Raw genomic sequence first — 20660 nt, 5'->3', positions numbered from 1 at the left:
CAATATGTGCTGTAAGTTGCAGGCTTTCGGGTAGCTACATTCTCTCTAAAGTTTTTTTGTTGAGTCGAGGGACTTTTTGACCGCACTCTCATTATGGGTATGAGTAGAGGTGTACATTCGGGTGATCGGGTCGGTTTCGGATGGGTGTCATTCGGTTCGGTTGGATTTCAGATCAGTTATTTTTCGGATGCATGTTACGACGGGTCACACTCGAGTCGGGTCGATTAGTCACGTTCGGTTGAAGATTGATTATTCGAGCTATCGGGTTAGCATCGGTTCAGTGTCAGTTGAAGTTCGAGTCGAGTGCCAATCGATCTCGGGTTGTCATCGGTTAATAATTGGTACCAGGTACAGATTGGGTTAGGGTATTTTTCAAGTAGAATTCGTTTATGAATTACTAATTAATATCGATCAAGTTAATATCATATTAAGTTGTTAGTCATTTCTTAATTGATGATAAGATTCTCTTTACGTAAAGCAATTTAATTAAAATGCAAATCAATTAGTGATTATTACTTTATTACTTTTACTTGTTTGACTGTAATTTAAAATTAAATAACTATCAATTTTCATCTAATTTGATTAAAAGTAGTTAAATAAACATTGACCATTAATTATTAACTCTAATATATGAAGCCATGGATTTATAAAATTTAATTTATTAAAATATCTATTATTTTATTAGATTAACTAATAAGATGATTGAATATGAGTCGATTATACTTCTATGTTAAAAATTGGTTCAGGTTTACAGTAGTTCAATTAAAAATTCCTTCGGATTTAGTTCAATGTTAAGTCGGTTTTAGTCGGATTGAGTTCAATTTCGAGCATGATTCGGTTCGGATATGACTCGGGTTGGTCACTATTAGATTCGGGTAATATCGGTTAACGGTTATTTGTCGATTATAAAAATCGGTCGCAGCTCGGGTTCGATTTTCCCTTTTTTGGTTGTGTACCGATTCGGGTACAACTTCGATTCGGATTATGTCGATTCGATAAACCTACAAAAGAAACACATTTTCAGGTCAGTTTACTTTCGGGTTCGGTTTGAATTTTCGGGTCGGGTCACATTTGAACAGCTCTAGGTATGAGTTGCCGTCTTTCTTTCCTCCCCAGACCCTGACCATAGTTCCTATGAACGAGATATACTGAATATGATTAGAATGAAGTTTATTTCTATGTAAATCAGCGATTAATTTTCAAATGATGAAATAAAATGAACGTTCAATATTTGTTTATAACACTTATGTTTTTCTTAAATTATAAGATAGTTAATATTACAAATTATATATAGAAAATGTTGGTTCAACAAAAATTGAATTCTTTTTTAGGCACATTTAGTTTATTGCTACTTTACAATTTCCCATTTAATTATACTCCGTCAGTTCATATTTAAATGTTTCTATTTATTGTCTTTTAAAAAATATTTCTATTTATATCACTTTTTTAACAAAAGTAGCATCGATTATCCTTATTTTCATATTTTTTAATAGTTATGGTTCCAATATATTTTTCACTAGCTTAATTTTAATATTTCTATAATGCTTATGGTTTCCACGTGTTTTCACTAACTTTATTTTAACATGTTTTAATGTTCTTGGTATTCATATATTTATCACTAACTTTATTTTAATATTTTTATAATATTTATGGTCCCTACTTTTCTCCTTAAACTTTATTACTTAATAGAATAGTATTTTTATTAAGTGAAAGAATTAATTCTTTTTAATCTGTGTGAATATTCTTAATGAGTACATCAAATAAAAATGAAGGGAATACTTTTTTAAAAAAGAGGCCATAATTTTTTTCTCCTAATATTTTTAGTATAAAATAAATAATTCATCTGATGGTATTTTTATGTATTGAGGATAGTATAAGATCTCTAAAAGTGTAAAAGTTATATTTATTAGTTCATGATAATCTTACTTTGATTTAGTTCATTATTTTTAGACCTTAATTTCTTAAAAAATGTAAAATAAACAAAAATTTCAACAATTAATATGCGTTTTTACCCCACCACCAAATCTGCATGATTGTTGCACAAAGAACTTCTCTCTACTTGATTTCGTTAAATTTTATTTTTGATGGGTAACTAGTAAGTGAAATAATAAGATAATGTTAAGAGGTTGGGAGAATATAAGGAGAAAAGTAGTATAAACTTATATCAGTTTATCTTAGCTTCTATTACCTTATTTCAGCATTCAAGATCTTGCACATATATATAGTGCAAGATGTTGTAAGGAGACAAATATATTACTATTGCAAGAGATAGAATCCCACAAATCTATGCATTCAGGGTATTGTTCCATCACAACACTCCCCCTTGAATGCATTACATATATGTGGAAATTTTATTATGGCATTCATAATCCTAAAACTGTCTCATTAAAAACCTTTATCAGGAAAAACCCTGTGGGAAAAAAACTGATCAAAGAAAAAAAGAGTACAGTGAGCATATTTCTCCCCCTAAAGTTAACATATGTCTCGAAAATGGCACATCCCAATCTCGCGTACCAAATACTCGAATTGCTTTGACGGTAGTGACTTTGTGAACAAATCCGCGGGGTTTTCACAAGATTGAATTTCTTGGACTTTCATCTTTTTATCTCTCTGTAGATCATGTGCGAAGAATAATTTTGGTGACAAATGTTTTGTTCTGTCTCCCTTGATGTATCCTTCTTTGACTTGGTTGATACATGCATCATTATCTTCATACACTGTAGTTTGTGCCCTAGTTGTATCGTTTAAACCACAATCCTTTTGGAGTTGGCCGATCATGGATCTCAACCATACACACTCTCGGCTGGCTTCATATAAAGCTATCAGTTCTGCATGATTTGAGGATGTAGCCGTTAGAGTTTGTTTTGTTGATTTCCAAGATATTGCGGTTCCTGCATATGTAAATACATATCCAGTTTGTGACTTGGCCGTATGTGGATCAGATAGATACCCTGCATCAGCATACCCAGTGAGTATGGTATCATTTCCTGACCTGAAAAATAATCCAAGGTCTACAGTTCCCTTTAGGTATCGAAGCAGATGTTTTATCCCATTCCAATGTCTTTCTGTTGGTGCATTGCTATACCTAGCTAATAAATTTACAGAAAATGCTATATCAGGTCTTGTATTATTTACTAAGTACATTAAAGCACCAATGGCACTCAAGTATGGCACTTCCGGGCCTAAAATTTCTTCGTCTTCTTCTTATGGACGGAATGGGTCATCTTTTATATTTAGTGATCGTATCACCATTGGGGAACTTAGTGGATGAGCCTTGTCCATGTAAAATCGTTTCAAAACTTTCTCAGTATAATTGCTCTGATGGACAAATATTTCACTTTTCAAATGTTCAATTTGTAGACCAAGACAGAATTTAGTTTTCTCCAAATCCTTCATCTCAAATTCTCTCATCAAATATTTAGCTGTTATCTCAATTTCTCTTGGGGTTACAATCAAATTTAAGTCATCTACATACACAGCAATTATTACGAAACCTACTTGAGATCGTTTGATGAATACACATGCGCTAATTTGGTCGTTTTTGAATCCTGCTTTCATAAGATATTCACTCAAACGATTATACCACATTCGCCCAGATTGCTTTAACCCATACAATGATTTCTTTAATTTTATAGAAAACATTTCTCTGGGTACATTTTTTATTGGTAAGTTTAGCCCTTCAGGGACCTTCATATAGATGTCTGTGTCGAGTGACCCATATAAATATGCAGTTACGACATCCATCAATCTCATGTGTAGGGATTGAGAAACTGTTAAACTTACCAAAAATCTAAGTGTGGTTGCATCAACTACTGGGGAATAGGTTTCTTCATAATCAACTCCTGGCATTTGAGAAAAATCTTGAGCTACAAGTCTTGCCTTGTATCTAACAATTTCATTTTTCTCATTTCTTTTTCTTACGAATACCCATTTGAAGCCTACGGGTTTTATGCCGTTTGGAGTTTGTGAAATTTGCCAAAAACTTCCCTTTTTTCTAATGATTTTAATTCTGCCTCAATTGCTTCTTTCCATCTTGGCCAATCAGATCTTTTTCTGCATTCATTTATCGATATTGGCTCAAGATCATTTTCATTATTTATTATTTCAATAGCTACGGAATAAGGAAATCTAGCTTGAAATTGATCACCAGTTAATGGTTCAAAATATCGAATAATTGATGTAGATTCAAAACCGACATATATTCCCATTCTTCTTTGTGGACCCATTTTTGTACGTTGAGGGGGAGCAATGGGCACATATACAGCGCATCCAAAGATTTTCAAATGTGAAATATTTGGTTCATGACCAGCTACTAATTGCATTGGCGAATATTTGTGATAAGCTGTAGGTCTTAGCCTAATCAATGATGCTGCATGTAATATTGCATAACCCCAGGCCGATGATGGTAAGTTTGATTTCATTAGCAGTGGTCTTGCAATTAATTGCAATCTCTTAATTAAAGATTCAGCAAGACCATTTTGTGTGTGAACATGTGGCACAGGGTGTTCTACTTTAATTCCAATTGACATGCAATAATCATTAAAAGTTTGAGATGTGAATTCGCCAGCATTGTCCAATCTAATACTTTTTATTGTATAATCAGGAAAATGACTTTTCAATTTGATGATTTGTACAAGTAGTTTTGCAAATGCATTGTTTCTACTTGATAGAAGGCTTACATGTGACCATCTTGTGGAAGCATCTATTAAGACCATGAAGTAACTAAAAGGTCCACATGGTGGATTAATTGGACCACATATATCTCCTTGAATTCTTTCAAGAAATATAGGAGATTCATTAACAATCTTATTTACTGATGGTCTAGTAATAAATTTGCCAAGAGAACAAGAGGTGCATTAGAGCTCATTCGACTGGGAAATCTTAATATTTCTTAGTGGGTGCCCGACTGAACTTTCTATTATTTTATACATCATCCCAGTGCCAGGATGACCTAAGCGGTCATGCCATAAAGTGAATAGCTCCTTATTGTCTAATCTTATCATATTTATTTCAATCGGGCGGATATGGGTGAGATACAACCCCGATGAATATGCTGGCATCCTTTCAAGGATAATTTTCGTTCCATTTCTTTCTGCTGTAAGGCATAAGAATTCTTTTTCATTTATACTTTTGGTTTCCATATGGTAACCATTTTGTCTTATTGCCTTGAAACTGATAAGATTTCTTCGAGATTTACTCGAGTATAGTGCATCATTTATTTCTAATTTTGTCCCCATAGGGAGTATGATGCATGCTTTTCCAGTGCCTTCGATTAATTTTACTGTTTCTGATATGGTATTGACATTTGCCTCAAGCAATGTTAGGTTTGAAAAATATTCTCGATTTTTCAATATCGTATGTATTGCTCCACTGTCCAGGAGGCAAGGAAATGTTGATCCATTTACTGACATTTTCTTTTCTAAGATAAGAAAAAAAAAATTATATTATTAATATAAAGCTAGAATACTGAATACAAAAACATAAGTAGAGAATTACAACTTAAAATGAAAAACAAGTTAGATAAACAGAAAAATGCATCTAGTCATCTCAAAAGATGTAATTATCTTCTTCTTGGGGATCAAGTTTGTGGAGGTTCACATCCTCAGCAAAGAAATCGGAGACATCTAAGGTGGGCCCAGATGTACTTGCTTCATTTACAAAATTTGCTTCTGCCCCTTTTCCTTTGTTTTTCTGGGAAGCTTGATATAAATCCACTAAATGTTTGGCGGTACGACAAGTTCGCCCCCAATGTCCAGTCATGCCACATCTATTACATGTGCTTTTGTATTTCTGGACTTGTTTAAAATTATCATTTCAGGGGGGAAATATATTTCTTTCATAAACGTGGCTTCGTCCACGGCCACGACTAAGTCCATGACCACGACCACGACCAAGACTATGGCCATAGAAATTTCCTTGTTCGAAAGTATTCATGCCGCTCTTTTCGTGATATTTTCCACGACCTTTGCCTCTTATAAAATAGTTCCCACGACCTCGATGGCGCACATTCCTCTCAATCATATTTGTTTCATTAAAGGGCATAGTCCCAACCGGTCTCCTGTTGTGATTTTTCAATAATAGTTCATTATTTTGCTCCGCAACAAGAAGTGTTTTCAGCAATTCATGATATTTCCGGAAATGCCTTTCACGATATTGTTGTTGTAACAAAATGCTATTTACGTGAAAGGTTGATAATGTTTTTTCTATCATTTCTTCATCTGTTATTATTTGTCCACAATAGACTAATTTTGATTTTATCAGATGAAGGGCTGAATTATAATCACTAATTGATTTGAAATTTTGAAATCTTAACTCTCGCCATTCATCTATGGCTTTTGGGAGAAGTACACTTTTATTATGGCCAAATCTTTCATTTAGCTCTTCCCAAAGTAATTTTGGGTCCTCATAATTGGTGTATTCATGTTTGAGACTGTCGGTTAAATGATGTCTCAAAATTGATGCAGCTTTTGCCTTATCTTCCTCAATTTTTATGGGATCTTTTTCAATACCCTTTCCTTTGTCTGTGGGATTAAGTTTAATTATTGTGCATAATAAACTTTTTCCTTTTAGATATAATTTGACATCTGAAGCCCATTGTATAAAATTGTTTCCTGTTAATTCCAGGGCATTGAATTCTCTCTTTTTGAGATCAGCCATTATTTTCTACAATTGAGAAAATGACAAGGTTATTTATTAGGGATATGAAAGCATATTAGTCTTATCTCCCCCTGTTTTAATATCTCAAATATAATAAGCGTAATATAATCATAAATAAAAATAAAATAGATAATATTAATAGATGATAAAATAGACAAAAAAAAAAAAATAAATACATATTGCTAAACAAATGCAAGATTTATAATTTATTTTTGGATAATTAGGTAGATCATTAATGCTACGAGTAATACAATTAAACCCATAATAATAAGAAATGCATCTAGTATTTTACTTATATTGTCGACAATTGGATTGATGTGGGTGTTTGTAGATGTATTATTTGCCATGGATGGTTGAAGGAAGATGAAGATGAAGGAGAAAAAAAAATTTATTATGTTTGGGATAAGGTGTGAGTGGTGTGTGTGAGTTTGTGACGGTAGAAGTCCCTATTTATAGGGGGTAAAAAGGTAAAAATTTTATTTATTTATTTATTTATTGTTATTATTTTTTTTATTATTTTTTTATTTATTTATTTTTTATTTATTTATTTATTTATTTATTTATTTATTTTTAGAATCGAACCCTTGACGATTTACTTAAATTATAATTTTCGGACCACTCTGGCATTCATTCCAGGGTGATATTTTACAATTTAGAAAAGGATTTTATGTTATGTAGAAATAATGTGGTCATGTTTGCTAATAATCTGTGTTATAGGTAAATTAAGACAATTTATTATTATATTGTTAAACAAAATAGAATCAAATATTACTTAAATTATAATCGTTATTTATTATTATTTGAAGGTGAAATTAAATTTTATGAGTTTATTAAGTGATTATATAATTTATAGACTAAAATAACCAAATGTGTATGCACATAATATGATGACATGATCAGATAAATAGAGATAAAATCGTCCATAAAGGTGATAACAATGCTAAATTAACCAGTCCATAAAGACGGTCATTACAAAATAATATTAGCCAGTCTATAAAGGCAGCTGGAAAAGTAAAAACGAACATAAAGATTAAATGACATTATTAAAATAAATTATTTTATGGGTCATTTAAATTTATCTTGCAACGTTTAGTACTTGTTCCTCTTTCATCATCTTTGGTTCTTTTATTACTTGATGAGGGTTTATTTTCAGCTGTTGTTGTTGGAGCATTATTAGTTGGTTGCGTTGATGGATTATTTGTTGGCCGTACCGGTGGAATATTAGTCGGTGGAACTGGTGGATTATTAGTTGGTCGTACATGTGAATTACGAGTTGGTGGTACAGGTGGACCATTGGTATTATTGGGATTATTATATCGGAGCTGATTTAAATCAGTCCTTGCTGGGTTTGTAGTGAAGGGTATGGAATTATGTTCAATTATAAAATATAAAAATGTGTTAGAAACACTTTGGATGATGATGTTGACACCATTTGATTGTTGGTCCATTTGTGGGTACCGATGAAGGAAAAAAAAATGCTTAATTAGGTTTTTAAAAATATTACCTTCTTGATTATTAAGGGTAGAGCTCGTGCTGATAACGTGTTAAGAGGTAGGGAGAATATAAGGAGAAAAGTAATATAAACTTATATCAGTTTATTTTAGCTTCTATTACCTTATTTCAGCATTCAAGATCTTGCACATATATATAGTGCAAGATGTTGTAAGGAGACAAATATATTACTATTGCAAGAGATAGAATCCCACAAATCTATGAATCCCACAAATCTATGCATTCAGGGTATTGTTCCATCACAACAGATAACAAAAACTAGTGAAAAAATAAATACGTAAATAAAATAAAAAGATAAATTTTTGGTTGATATAACACTCTAACAAAAAAAATGAAAGTACCTTACCTTAAAGATGGACTCCATTAAATTAACTTAACATTTCACTTGCTAACAACTATTGGAAAGATAATCCCACATGTGATTTCACATTGAAAAATTAGAGAGAGATTGACTAATATATAAGCTTGATGGACTACTCCTCTTGTTACCAATTGATTTTAGGATTGAACCTCATTGAGTTTGCGTGCAGTTAATTCTCCTCTTATGTGAGTCTTGTGTACAAGCCTAAAAATTTATCATGATATCAAAGCCGACATTTTTTGATCAACTGAAAATAACAAATCTCAATATTTAATAAGAAATTGTGTGAGGATTGAAAAGTATAACGTTACCGCCCAACTATAAATGGACTAACATGTGAGGGGGAGAGTTGGAAAAATAACCTCACGTGTGATCCCACATCGAAAAATTAGAGAGAGATTCTAACATAAAAGGTTGATGGACTACTCTTCCTATTACTAATTGTTTTAAGATGGAACTTTATTGGATTGTGTGCAGTCAACTCTTCCATCATGCGAGTCTTGTGTACAAGCACATAAGCAATAATAAAAACTTTTTTTTCCTTTTTTTTAATAACTATTCTTCTTTCAAATACTCAAGCTTTTTTTTTCTTAAAAAATATAACTACTAAATAAAGGAAGATTGGTATGAAGTATCCATTATGGAATCATGAAAGAAGCCTTTGTAGTTGCAAACAAGAAGTGAATGGTAGTGCGTGTAGTAGAGTACAAAAGTAAAGGATAATAGGAACCAGCATATTTCATTATAAAAATTTCTAATCAATCACGCTATTTATAATTCTCTATAAAAAAATAATAATAATAAAATAGATAAAGTTAAAAAAGATAATTAAAATAATAAAATTTTCGTCCTATTAAATTCTAACACATAAAAATAATTTGTTAACTTTACAAATAATCAATAAATCTAAAATATTATCCTTTCCATTATTGGTGATATCAAAATCACTCATTTCCAAGTTGTCGGACCTAATCCCAATTCCCTCTCTTTTCTATCAATTGTCATCATTGTCAGACCTCATACTACACTACACTACACCATCTCTTAATAATTCACTTAAATATTATAGAAGTAATTATAATTTTGCATTTTTTAGATATATTCTCTAGTTGTCATGAGAATGCATATCTATAACTTTTTGATGGATTTTTGTGAAAAAAAAAATTAGTTTGAAAAATAAGACAAAAAATAAATAGATGATAGAATTGAATGGTTAAAATGAAAAAAGGTAGTAATAAATTTGTAAATGAAATTAAAAAAAAGAAAATAAAATTAATAAAAAAAAATAATGTAAAATAAATTTAACAAACTAAAATGAAAAGCGGTATAAATTAAGAGTCGCAAAAAGAGTATTTTACTATGAAGGGAGTATATGTCTCGTTCACTTTATCTGTCATAGAGTGAAAACATTTCATTTACTCTTCTATCCAATTGGATTTAATTTGTTGGAGTGATAGGGAGTACTTTGTTGTCCCAACTATGTAGATATTATTAATAATTCAATTTAAGTAAAAGCTTAAGTTAGATGGTTATAATCTTAAGATAAAATATAATTTATTACTCATTTTCACATTATCATTGACATCATCAAACTGAGGGATTGTTTAGGGAAAGTACTCACAACTACGTGTACACCATCTGAACATAAGGATTTTAAACCGTGTTTTGATGTAACTCTTTTTGAACCAACACATTACTTGGTCCAACTTTATAATTGTAGTAAAAGTATCAAATCATAGTAGTTTTCTACGAAATCCTTTTTCAATAAAAGATCTCTAACGAGTTATGGAGCCCCACTCTACGATTATCACACCATTTACACGGACATCTTATCTTGAACTCTAAATTATTTTTCTTTGCAAATTGTATTTATTCTTTAATCCCATCCAAATATCTAACACTATACACTCTTTTGAACTTCACTTATACATCTACCTTCTATCATAAACTAAATTTATTTTGCGGAAATGTTAAATTAGTCAAACAAAATAGTCCTAAGCCCTTTTCATTTTGCGGTGATCTTAGATAAGATGACTTAATCATTTTAAAACGACTTATTTGATGCATGTTGTTTCCTAACGATATTATTTAGGAACTGAGACATGAGAGAAGGTAAATACTAAATTATTATGATCGAGACTAGAATTAAAGCTACGAGGTTTAAACTATCTAAAAATCAGATGAAATATAAAAAGTGTCATCACAAAACAAATGATACAACTAGAAGAGCTATAAAGTTAAAAGACAAAGACACTGTTGTAAGTTAAGTTTTATGCAACTGAAGTGTAATCCTAAAACGTTGTGGACCTTGTAGCATGATACGAAAGATAAAAAGTTGAAATTTAAATGATTTTTAAGTGAAAGAGTGAAGATTAAACTTAAAGGCAGAGATGATAATATATCAAAACTAATAATTATTCTAGCCTACCTTAATAAAATTGATATTTTGACGTTATTATTTCTTTTGAAAATACCTTTGATATTATTGAGGGTTTTTGACAAATAGTTATTAACGACCACTAATTATTTTATAGGTAAATTACACGTGACTTGTACATACTACAACTAATCAGCTACACTTAACTGAAATTTGAATATCTATCATTAACTACTAATCTTTTAAGAAAAAAGATTTATTGATAATTTTTGACAAAAGCATTACTATGTAGTTTGTAAATTGTGACAAATTTTTATTTCATCAAACACGCCAAGATCGTTCTCTCCCGGAAAATTGGCTTAATTTCTCAACTTTCTCATTTTGTTGTATAAGTATACATCCATTCATTCATCCTAACACCACTGAACTATAGACAAAAAATAAGTGTCATATTTTTTAGAGAGAGAAACAGTTTCTTTACACGCCATTGTTAATCTAATCATTTCTCTCTCCTCATCCTTCTTGTCTTCTTCTTCTTCTTCTTCTTCTTAATGGTTCCTTCTTGACTTAAATCATCAAATCAAAATCAATTCCTTTTTTCTCTTTCAAATTTGCTCTGTTTTCATATAATGGAATTGAGTTCTTTACCATTTGATAGGTTTTCCCTCTCCTCTTTTTCTTACTCTATGTTTATTGTTACTGATTCTTTCTCTAAATTTTCTGATTCTTCTTATACCAAAACTATTACTTTCTTCGATTCTCTATCAAATTTCGCCTTCATTTACATAATTTCCGCCATTAGTGCATGATTTTTCTCTCTATTTTGTTTTCTTTAAACAAATTGATGACTGATTTGAAGCGATTTGTGTTCAATTCCTGGCTGTAAATCGGAGATTTTTTGTGCGAGTAGTAGTAAAAAAAAGGGTAAAACAATGATGTGTACTACTTCTTTGCCGTTATTTACTCTACCTAAAGTGAGCAGTGAAATTAATAGTATTGCTGTTACTACTGCTGCTTCTATGGCTGCAATTTCTTCAACGAATTGTTCCAGTGATTTAATATCTAGGTAATTAACAAATTTATGTCGTTTTTGTTTATTGTTTTATTGATTTATTTCGAATTTTGTAATTGGTTAATTATTTGTGTCACTCGGTTGATTCTTGATGGAGATGTATGCTTGATAATTTAGGGGATTAAATTTAGATAATTTCTAGAAGTGGGTTATTTTGGAAAGAGGAAATTAATTATTAATTGATTAAGAAAAAAAGTTGTATCAATTATTTACTTTGTTTATTCATGTGAGACTTTTGTTACATAATGACATCACCATTTGTTGCATAGATCATTTTATGTTATGTTAGTGATGTTTGATTCAAACTTAAGTGGAGATTCTGATTAAAAAGTATTAGCTTTGGTTGGAGGTGGAAGCATCAGATAAAAAAAGTATGAAATATTACTTTTTAAAGAAGGATTATTGGGAGATGACTTCAGAAAATTATTAGAAATAGTTTGCAGGAAAAGATTAATATAATGACTTTCTATGTCAAATTATATAGTGGTTCTGGTTCGCAATTGACTTGTTCAATAAAATTTGACCCCCTTTTGTTTAAGTAAGTATTATTGAATTTATAGGATATGATCAGATATACAGTCATCATGATTCATGCTTGTTTAGGTCATTGATTCAAATTCACGCACAAGTTAAATGTGCCTATGATTTGAGTTGGAGGCAGTAATTATTTTGTAGAATTTGATGTACTAAGTAATTTTGCATTGTGATTCTTGTTTCTTATATTGGATATAGCTTGTTTCATTGAACAAAAAATCTGGTTGAAAAAGTTCCGTAATTGTTGGATGCTGAGGAGATGGAGTTTTGAATACTTGCATTGCATTGTGATATTTAGTTCAGTGATCCGCTATCTACTTTACCTTGCATGAGAAGAATCGGTGGTAGATTTGGGAAGATTTGATAAGATTTTAGTGACAGCATTTAGGAAATTGGGGTTGACAATTGAAAAGATGTTCTAGATAGGATGAACATGCTCGTTTTCTGCGACAATAAGGGTGGCTTGATGCTAGTTCAAATCTTTATGGTTGTGCTGACTTGGCAGCTAGTTTAAGTTGATCTGTTTAGATACTTGTTTTAGGATGCTATTGTTTAAGAACTCAAAATCATGATTAGGTGCTCCAATGACAAGGCTGGCTATCTTTCGAATGTAAATGGGATGAAGATGCCACTCTTGAAATCACTGCTGGTGGCGACGACCAGGCACCAAAGTAAGAGGAGGTTTAGCACCAGCTATCCTATTTCCGTAGCAGCTGCTTCTGCTTCTCCACTTTTCTGTGGTCAAGTGACAAAGGATTCTTATGGCCCTAAATTTTATCAGGATGTATGTAATTCTCTCTTTTGGCAATCTGACTGTATGGAATCCAACTTCAATGTTGTGATACAGTCATATTGCCAATGTATTTATTGTATTCTAATCTTGGTAGATTTCATACCTTCCTGATCTTTGTTCTGCATTTTGTGTCTGACATTTGGCTAATTCTCCTTGCAATCTTACTTTGTGTTTGCTTATATGCTTGCTTTGTCACTGCTTGAATGCTTTCTTTCTATTAGCAGGAATAAGTCATTCTTCTAATGCTCGTCTGGTTATATCCTTTGATTGTTGTCTAAAGTCAGCACATACTATCTGCGTGCAGATTTATTTTTTCTTGAATCTAACTGATAACTTTTAAGATAATTGCGTGAAGCATTATGTTTCTTACCATGCTTGAATTGGGATGTCTGTGGCAGACTTTTCTTTTGTGATTTGCACAATTAGTTAAATTCCCAGCATCTCGGGGTTTGTGTTGAACTTGCAATTCTAATGGTAGAACAAGATTTAATTGCAGTTGTGATTTCCAGGTTCTCAAGGCTGCAAGGGAGAAGTTTACTGAGGAGATCTCTTTTCAATCTAAGGACAAAGATATCTCCCTTGCCAAGGTAATACTGATGAGCAACTTCGCTCATTCACTGTTCATCCTTTGAGGTGAGGAGCTGATAGTATTTCTCAAATACTTAAATTTGTTTTATCCCCATGGATATATTAGCTTATCCCATTGGATTATTGGAAGCGTAAATTATAGATCCTGTGATCTATTATTACATAATTTTCTGTAGTTCTAGTATAATGCAAGGCTGTGAACAGTGTTAGAAATTAGAATTATATTAATTCTGCCGCTCCTTTTGTCTTGCAATTTGCAGACTCTTCTATATGTTGCTGCTGAAGATGAAGCATTTATGGCTTTTAACAGAGAGATGGATGCTCGTTCTGTTCTGAATGAAAGGAAAGATGTTCCAACAGCAGCGGATAGTCACAATGTAGGTTCTTTGGAGCTTTTAACTCTTGCTGGAAAGACTATAACAGAGTGGCTTAATGAGTTGGATGCTATTGTTAGAGAAGTTGAGGCCGAGTTAGTACCTAGAGATATAGGCTGCCATTTGGTTGAAGTTATTGAGGCAGTGAATGTAGTTCTATTTGAATCGAGATGCTTCAAGAGGGTGTCAATAGCTGTGGAGCCTAAGGGTTGTTACTTGCATGGGGTTTTGAGTTCTGGATATGGGAGTGGTAAAGCTCTGTTCCTATGAATGTTTCTCCGTTGCTTTCTATTTCTTTCCCAATATAACATGTTTTGCTTGTGCTGCTGTAAGTAGTAATTTACCGAATAAGCTGATCTTGTTGCAAATTACAAATTAATTTGAGAAACTTAGTCGTTTTAGGTATCTTTTTGGCCCATTTGGACCGGATTTCTTATTCAAAAAGCTAAATGTATACAAATTAGTCATCACCGTCTTAGTCTCAGGATAAATCTCTTATTAATCAAATTACTGATTCTTAAGCTTTGATTACTTTGTGAACAGCTATATTGCTGAGCATTATATACATAGAAGTTTGTCAGAGACTTGGTTTAACCATGTTGGGATCTCGAGTAGGTGAGGACTTTCTAATATGGCCTCGAACAGAAAACCCAGAGGTATATTGACTTTGTGCCTTTAATAATACTTCTGTAATGTGCAACATAACCATGTCTATTCATAAATTTCTTTTGAAATATTTTCTGAACAGGAGCTCTTCAAGGTGACTTCAGGGCATAGTTTGTTCGCTGTAGTTAATGGGAGGTGTGTGGAGGATCCAAGGTCGATGGCCTCCGACCTGAATGGTGACTCACTTTCAAGTCTCGATATTGTCTCTAACCGTGATATTATTGGGATAGCTTTGGCAAATCTGATTGTAAGATAACTTTCCATAATTTTTTAAATGTGTTGCTACAAATACTTGATCTTTTTTAGAACTTACATATTTATATTAACTTGTCTGCGACCTTACTGTAGAAATGTTGTTGGTGCAGAGACTGCATTGGAAACGTGCTTCAAGGTCAAATCATGGGTTAATGTTGACTTCAGCATTGAGACTTGTTCACGATGCTGACAAGAAGCATGAGAAGATGAATGGATCAAATCAACCTTTATTGCGTCCTAAAGATTTGAGGTTTTATACTAGCTCTGTTTCCGCAAGCTGTTTTTATGATCATTATAATGTGCATTTTAGTTTGAAATCTGCATTCCTTCAGTTGGCTATGTTTTTTTTATATGCTGTGCTGTGATGTTGCTCTGGAGCTTGGGATATTTGTTTGTTTCATTATGTGCACATGTAAAATGAGAATTTTCGATTGTGTTGTAAAATGCAACGTCTTATTTGCAAATGTTGGGACTTGATCTGTCAAAATTTGACTCATTGGTGCACAGAGTCCATCTCTCTGAATATTGGGTTCCTTTGGTTCTTTAAGCAAATTATTTAGTGAACATTGGTTGCTTGTGGTTAGTACAAATGCATGATACCATAGTCTTACCTTTATCCTTTTCTACTATATCAATGTGCATTCAACAAAACGAAGATGAGCTATACCCGATGATTCAGACTCTCACCGTTGATTCTTGTCGACCATATGACTGATTTATCAATTCATGTAGCCGACGCTCAATCTTGTAGGGTCAACGCTTTGTCAATACTGTCATTATTTCACCTCTAAATTCTCCATGCTCGCTCTTAAATAACTTTTATTCTTCTCTGCTTACAGGTTAGCAATTATGGCTTCGGAGAGATTGTTGATCCTACAACCTCATAATTGGTCCTTGAGGAGAGACAATGGCATGATGTTGTACTACAATAGGTATTTACCTTTTTTTTTTTACATTTCATTGACTATCTCTGCCTTATGGGCATTTTAATATAATGAAACTTGAATTTGCAGACAATATGGAGAAGCAGTCCAAGAGTTGAGCATATGTATGGCCTTTGCACCAGAGGAAGAGGCAGCTCTCTTGGAACCGTTTGTTGAGAAACTGCACCTTATGCGATTAGAATCCACTTGGAAATCTTTCGGTCATGCTGGCCAATTGACAGCCCTTTGATTTGTACATAGTTAGAATCACTATCCAGTCTCCTGGTCTGTTTAATTTTAAGCCAATAGTTCGAGTGTATGATCATTTGTTCAAACTATATGACCGCTTAAGATGTTTAATCAAATAGAAGCTAATGTAGTTGAGGATTGTGAATTTGTGATAGTGATATGTTTAGCCCATTTAAAGGTGTTTATTCGGGTTATCAGGTCGATTTTAGATTATGTGTTTTTAGGTCTGTCATACAGATCAGGTTGGGTCGGGTTTAGGTTCAGGTCATATATAAACAAGTCAGAGAACCCTTGACTCAAACCCAACCCATTTAGTTAATTGGGCCGAAAATTACAACCTTGACCGGACCTGCAACAGATCAGGTTGACCTAATTTCGACCCATTTAACCCGTTTATTATTTTTTGTTTTCGTTTTAAGATTTTTAATGTTGATTAAATTTAATTTTTTAGGCTTTAATTTTAACTTTATGTTTTTTTGTTGTTCATTTTGTATTTACTATGAAAAATAAGAAAATATTAAATAAACTAAGTTTAGCTTATACTTATTGATTTAACTTGAAATTAACACATTTAATTAAATGGATTATACAGGTTTTTTTCAGGTTTAAAATTTTGACCTAAACCTAACTCATTTAATAAACAGATCAGGTCGGGTCGACCATTGAATTAATTGGGTCAAAAGTCTCAACCCAAACCCATTTATTTCGAGTTAGATTTAGGTCGGGTTAGCAGGTGGAGTCAACTTTTGCCAGCCCTAGGTGTTTCTGGTCAGTTTAGATCTTGTATACATGTTGATTTTTACATATTTGTAAATTTTTTTTTAAGTTGAGTAAAGTTAAATTCGGTTACTTAATCGGGTAAATGTTAGGATCATGGGGTCTTGAACACCTCTAACTACTCATGGTGGCTGCTTGATTATCCTAAGCTTTATATCCAGACATCTAGTTGCAATGCATTTATGAAGTGCAATTGTGATATCAGTTCCGAGTTGGAATGGTAGGTCAAGTCTGAAGGTGTTATATCTAATAAGAAGTCAAATCATTGAGTCATAATTATTATCCTCATCTTTATATCCAGAAATCTAGTTACAGTGCGTTTGTGAAGAGCCGAGTGCAATTTATTCAAGTGTTAAGATGTAGGAGAATATAAGGAGAAACGTAGTAATGAGATGAACTTATATCAGTTTTCTTATATTACCTTATCTCAGCATTCAAGATCTTGCACATATATATAGTGCAAGATGATCAAAAGAGACAAATATATTACTATTGCAAGAGATAGAATTCCACAAAACAATGCATTCAATGTATTGTCTCATCACAACAATAAGTCTATTTGTTTGAAAGGATTTATTCATAGGTCTATCAATTGAGTTTAGTTTGAAAAGAGATTCTTTTCCCATAATATTGCCCCCAAAAAAATAATTCCCACTTTGCATTAAATGGGAAAGTATTTCCCACATTACCGTCCACGTGGCAAATTTTTTTTTTTTTTTAAATATTTCAGAGAAAACAGTCATGTGAGAGGGCGGTTTCCCTTAACCAGTAAACCGCCACATGTAGTGGCGGTTTGGTCAGGGCAAACCGCCATTTCACATGGCGGTTTTGTCCTCACCAAACCGCCACTTCCTCTGTGCTCGTGCAACGTTTTATTTTTTTCTTTCAATTCCCATAAATAGTTAGCACAACCTGCATTAAACTAATTCAATACCATCTATTCCATAATAATCAACTACGAACCAGCTTGATTTGAAAACATTAATTATGAAAATAATGCGAAGATATATTACAATCATGGAAAGTGATACAAGAAGTTCAAATCATATAAGTTGATACAAAGTTTGTTAAACTACAATCCCCGACCCCCTTTTGTTTTGCGCACCGGTGGATGATGATGGTGTATACTCGTCAACCTCCGCAATGACATTAAGAGCAGGAGCTCGTCGTTGACTAGCACGCTGATATGTGATGATCCTTTGCGGAGGCGATGGATTTGGAGGAGGAGTGGTCATGGAAGCTGGAGGAACGAACCTTTTGTTTTCCAAATAAGTTTTTAACTATTATGTTTTTGAACTTCTTATGCACGTTCGAAGCTAGATGACGTTTACAAAACCGATGGAATGCAAATGGCTCTTCCCAACCTTTTCCAACTCTATTCATTGAATGTAAAATTCCCTAGTGACGATAAGATATAACACATAAGTCGTCCCTCTTAATGACATAATGTCTTATACAATCCAAGAACCAACTCCATGTGTCGTTACTCTCTCCCTCCACAACGGCAAAGGCAAGTGGGAACAACTGAGAATTTGCATCTATCGCCATATCAATTATAAGTGTGCCTCTATACTTTCCGTACAAATGTGTACCATCTATAGAAATAAGGGGGCGACAGTGGAGAAAACCCTTAATGGATGGTCCAAAAGCCCAAAAAATTCGCTGAAACATCACTCTGGTAGGATCCATTGTCGGTTGGACTTCCCATTGCACTACTGTTCCTGGATTAGATTGCATTAATGCCTGCAGGTACCTTGGAAGCTCCTCAAAGGACTTATCCCAATCCCATACTTTTGTTATAGCCTTTTTTTGGCCAACCCAGCTCTCTTATATGTTATAACAAATCCGTATTTATTTTTAACAAAATTAACGATTGACTTCACCTTGAACGCTGGATCAACTCTGATCATATCCACGATAAGATCAGCAACAAATTCAGAACTAAGGAGGGGATGGTCTTTACTGTAATGTGCCGAGCAATCTTGATTATGACCCTTATATCACACAATCTTAAATGATCCTGTGGCGGTCATAACAGCTCGCATCCTCCATTCACAACCTATATCCTCCGCATTAGTGCATTGGATAACATACTTTGAAGGCTCCGACTCAATTACACGAAAGTTTCTATTGTTAGAAATCGCCCATGCTTTAACATTCTTCTTAAGGTGGTCTAAGGAGCTAAACTCTTGCCCTATCCTAAAGTCTCCATTTTCATTCATGGAGTTGTCATCGTTCTAGGTCATCCATGCATTAATCAATCTTTGATCAACCTCATCAATTCTAAGCTAGTCTTGAGATGGAGCACCATCTCTAATCGTTACATCTAGAGCTTCTCTTCTTTCATCATCCTCCTCTGAATTAGAATCAATATGCTCATCCTCCTGGTCTAAAGAGTCAACCTCGTTCGCATTACGCCTACCCAAGTGACTTGTGGATAAGCTGTTCATTACACCACCACTAATGCCACGTGAATGAGTTGGAGAGGTAAGCTCATCCAAGTGCTCATTAACGTAATTTGGGTTACTTAACATTTCTGTGAATGTATCATGGCGTACACTAGGACCTGATTCTGGAAGTTCCATGCTAGTCATGACTTCCCTCGCATTATCCAAATTTGCAACCAATTCAACATAAACCTCCATTGTCGTTCCAAGGGCTAGTGATGCCGCATAAGCAAGAGCACTTATGCTTTCATCATTCTTAATCAGGACTAACACATTTTTTCCAGTCACCGGATATTTCATCTTCATTTTTAACATAAAAGAGTTGCGATCACAACCAATTACATCACAAATTTTGCTATAAAACACCTCAAAATTAGTATTTTGACGATGGATAAACAAAACTGTATTTTCCTCCATTATACACAACATCGGATCCAGTATAACTTACTTCACCACCCCAATACACTATAACAGGATAATGATCCATATTCTGCAAACACAAACATGTTTTTCATGTGATTTCACATACACTTTATTGTTGATTGTGAGTAAGGAAAATGTAAATGTGAATACAAGAATTTGTGATATTTAGGTATTAGAACACTTATTAGAATGTTCAATTCAAATATAAAGCTAAAAATAACATGAATATATACTAAAACCATTAAACTAACCCTACAAAGTAATAAACTTTCATTGAAGCATTTCATCAAAAACTATATGCATACAAACCAAATCATAAAATTCAACTACAAATGTGTAAAATGTAAGCTTAAATCATGAAATCAAAAGAATGTAACAAACAATCAATGTATTTATAACTTCAAATGACAACAATAATGAAAAAGAAATCAATTTACAAATTGAAAAAAATTAGGGTTATATTCATACCTTAAATGAGGTTGAAAATGAACAAGTAAAGAAGGAGAAGATGAGAATGTAGTTGATTAATTTAGTTGAATGAGAGGAATTGTGAATATGAAGTAAATGAGGAGTGTAGAAATTTTTTTTTAAGTTCACCGGCAGCAAGCAAAGGAGGAAGAACTAAAATGAATTGAACAAAACAGGAAGCTGT

At 33.0% G+C, this 20660-nt stretch overlaps 1 protein-coding gene across 4 annotated transcripts; it reads left to right on the top strand.

Moving 5' to 3' along the window:
* Positions 1-11246: 11246 nt before the first annotated feature.
* On the top strand, positions 11247-16506 carry LOC130804719 (uncharacterized). Of its 4 annotated transcripts, XM_057669267.1 has the most exons (9): positions 11247-11973; positions 13090-13297; positions 13816-13893; positions 14155-14518; positions 14812-14924; positions 15017-15181; positions 15300-15439; positions 16029-16121; positions 16203-16506. In XM_057669267.1, exons 1-9 carry the CDS (start codon positions 11840-11842, stop codon positions 16360-16362), a joined length of 1455 nt encoding a protein of 484 aa, XP_057525250.1. In that variant the 5' UTR covers positions 11247-11839; the 3' UTR covers positions 16363-16506. The 4 variants fall into 4 exon arrangements, with proteins under 4 accessions (XP_057525250.1, XP_057525251.1, XP_057525255.1 ...); XM_057669268.1 differs by lacking the exon at positions 13090-13297 and having other exon boundaries at positions 11835-11973; XM_057669272.1 differs by lacking the exon at positions 13090-13297 and having other exon boundaries at positions 11835-11973; positions 13816-13939.
* The last annotated feature ends 4154 nt before the right edge of the window (positions 16507-20660 follow it).

This window comes from Amaranthus tricolor, chromosome 17 (assembly GCF_026212465.1).
Source record: "Amaranthus tricolor cultivar Red isolate AtriRed21 chromosome 17, ASM2621246v1, whole genome shotgun sequence".
Taxonomy (NCBI): domain Eukaryota; kingdom Viridiplantae; phylum Streptophyta; class Magnoliopsida; order Caryophyllales; family Amaranthaceae; genus Amaranthus; species Amaranthus tricolor.
The sequence above is the reverse complement of the archived record's forward strand: the minus strand, read 5'-3'. Positions and strand labels throughout refer to the sequence as shown.

Bases quoted from the DNA above. Each gene is read 5' to 3' on its own strand.
- LOC130804719 (XM_057669267.1), top strand. From the start codon at position 11,840: ATGATGTGTACTACTTCTTTGCCGTTATTTACTCTACCTAAAGTGAGC. The intron at 13,298-13,815 runs GTATGTAATTCT...TGTGATTTCCAG, and splicing joins GCCCTAAATTTTATCAGGAT to GTTCTCAAGGCTGCAAGGGA. The intron at 15,182-15,299 runs GTAAGATAACTT...TTGTTGGTGCAG, and splicing joins TAGCTTTGGCAAATCTGATT to AGACTGCATTGGAAACGTGC.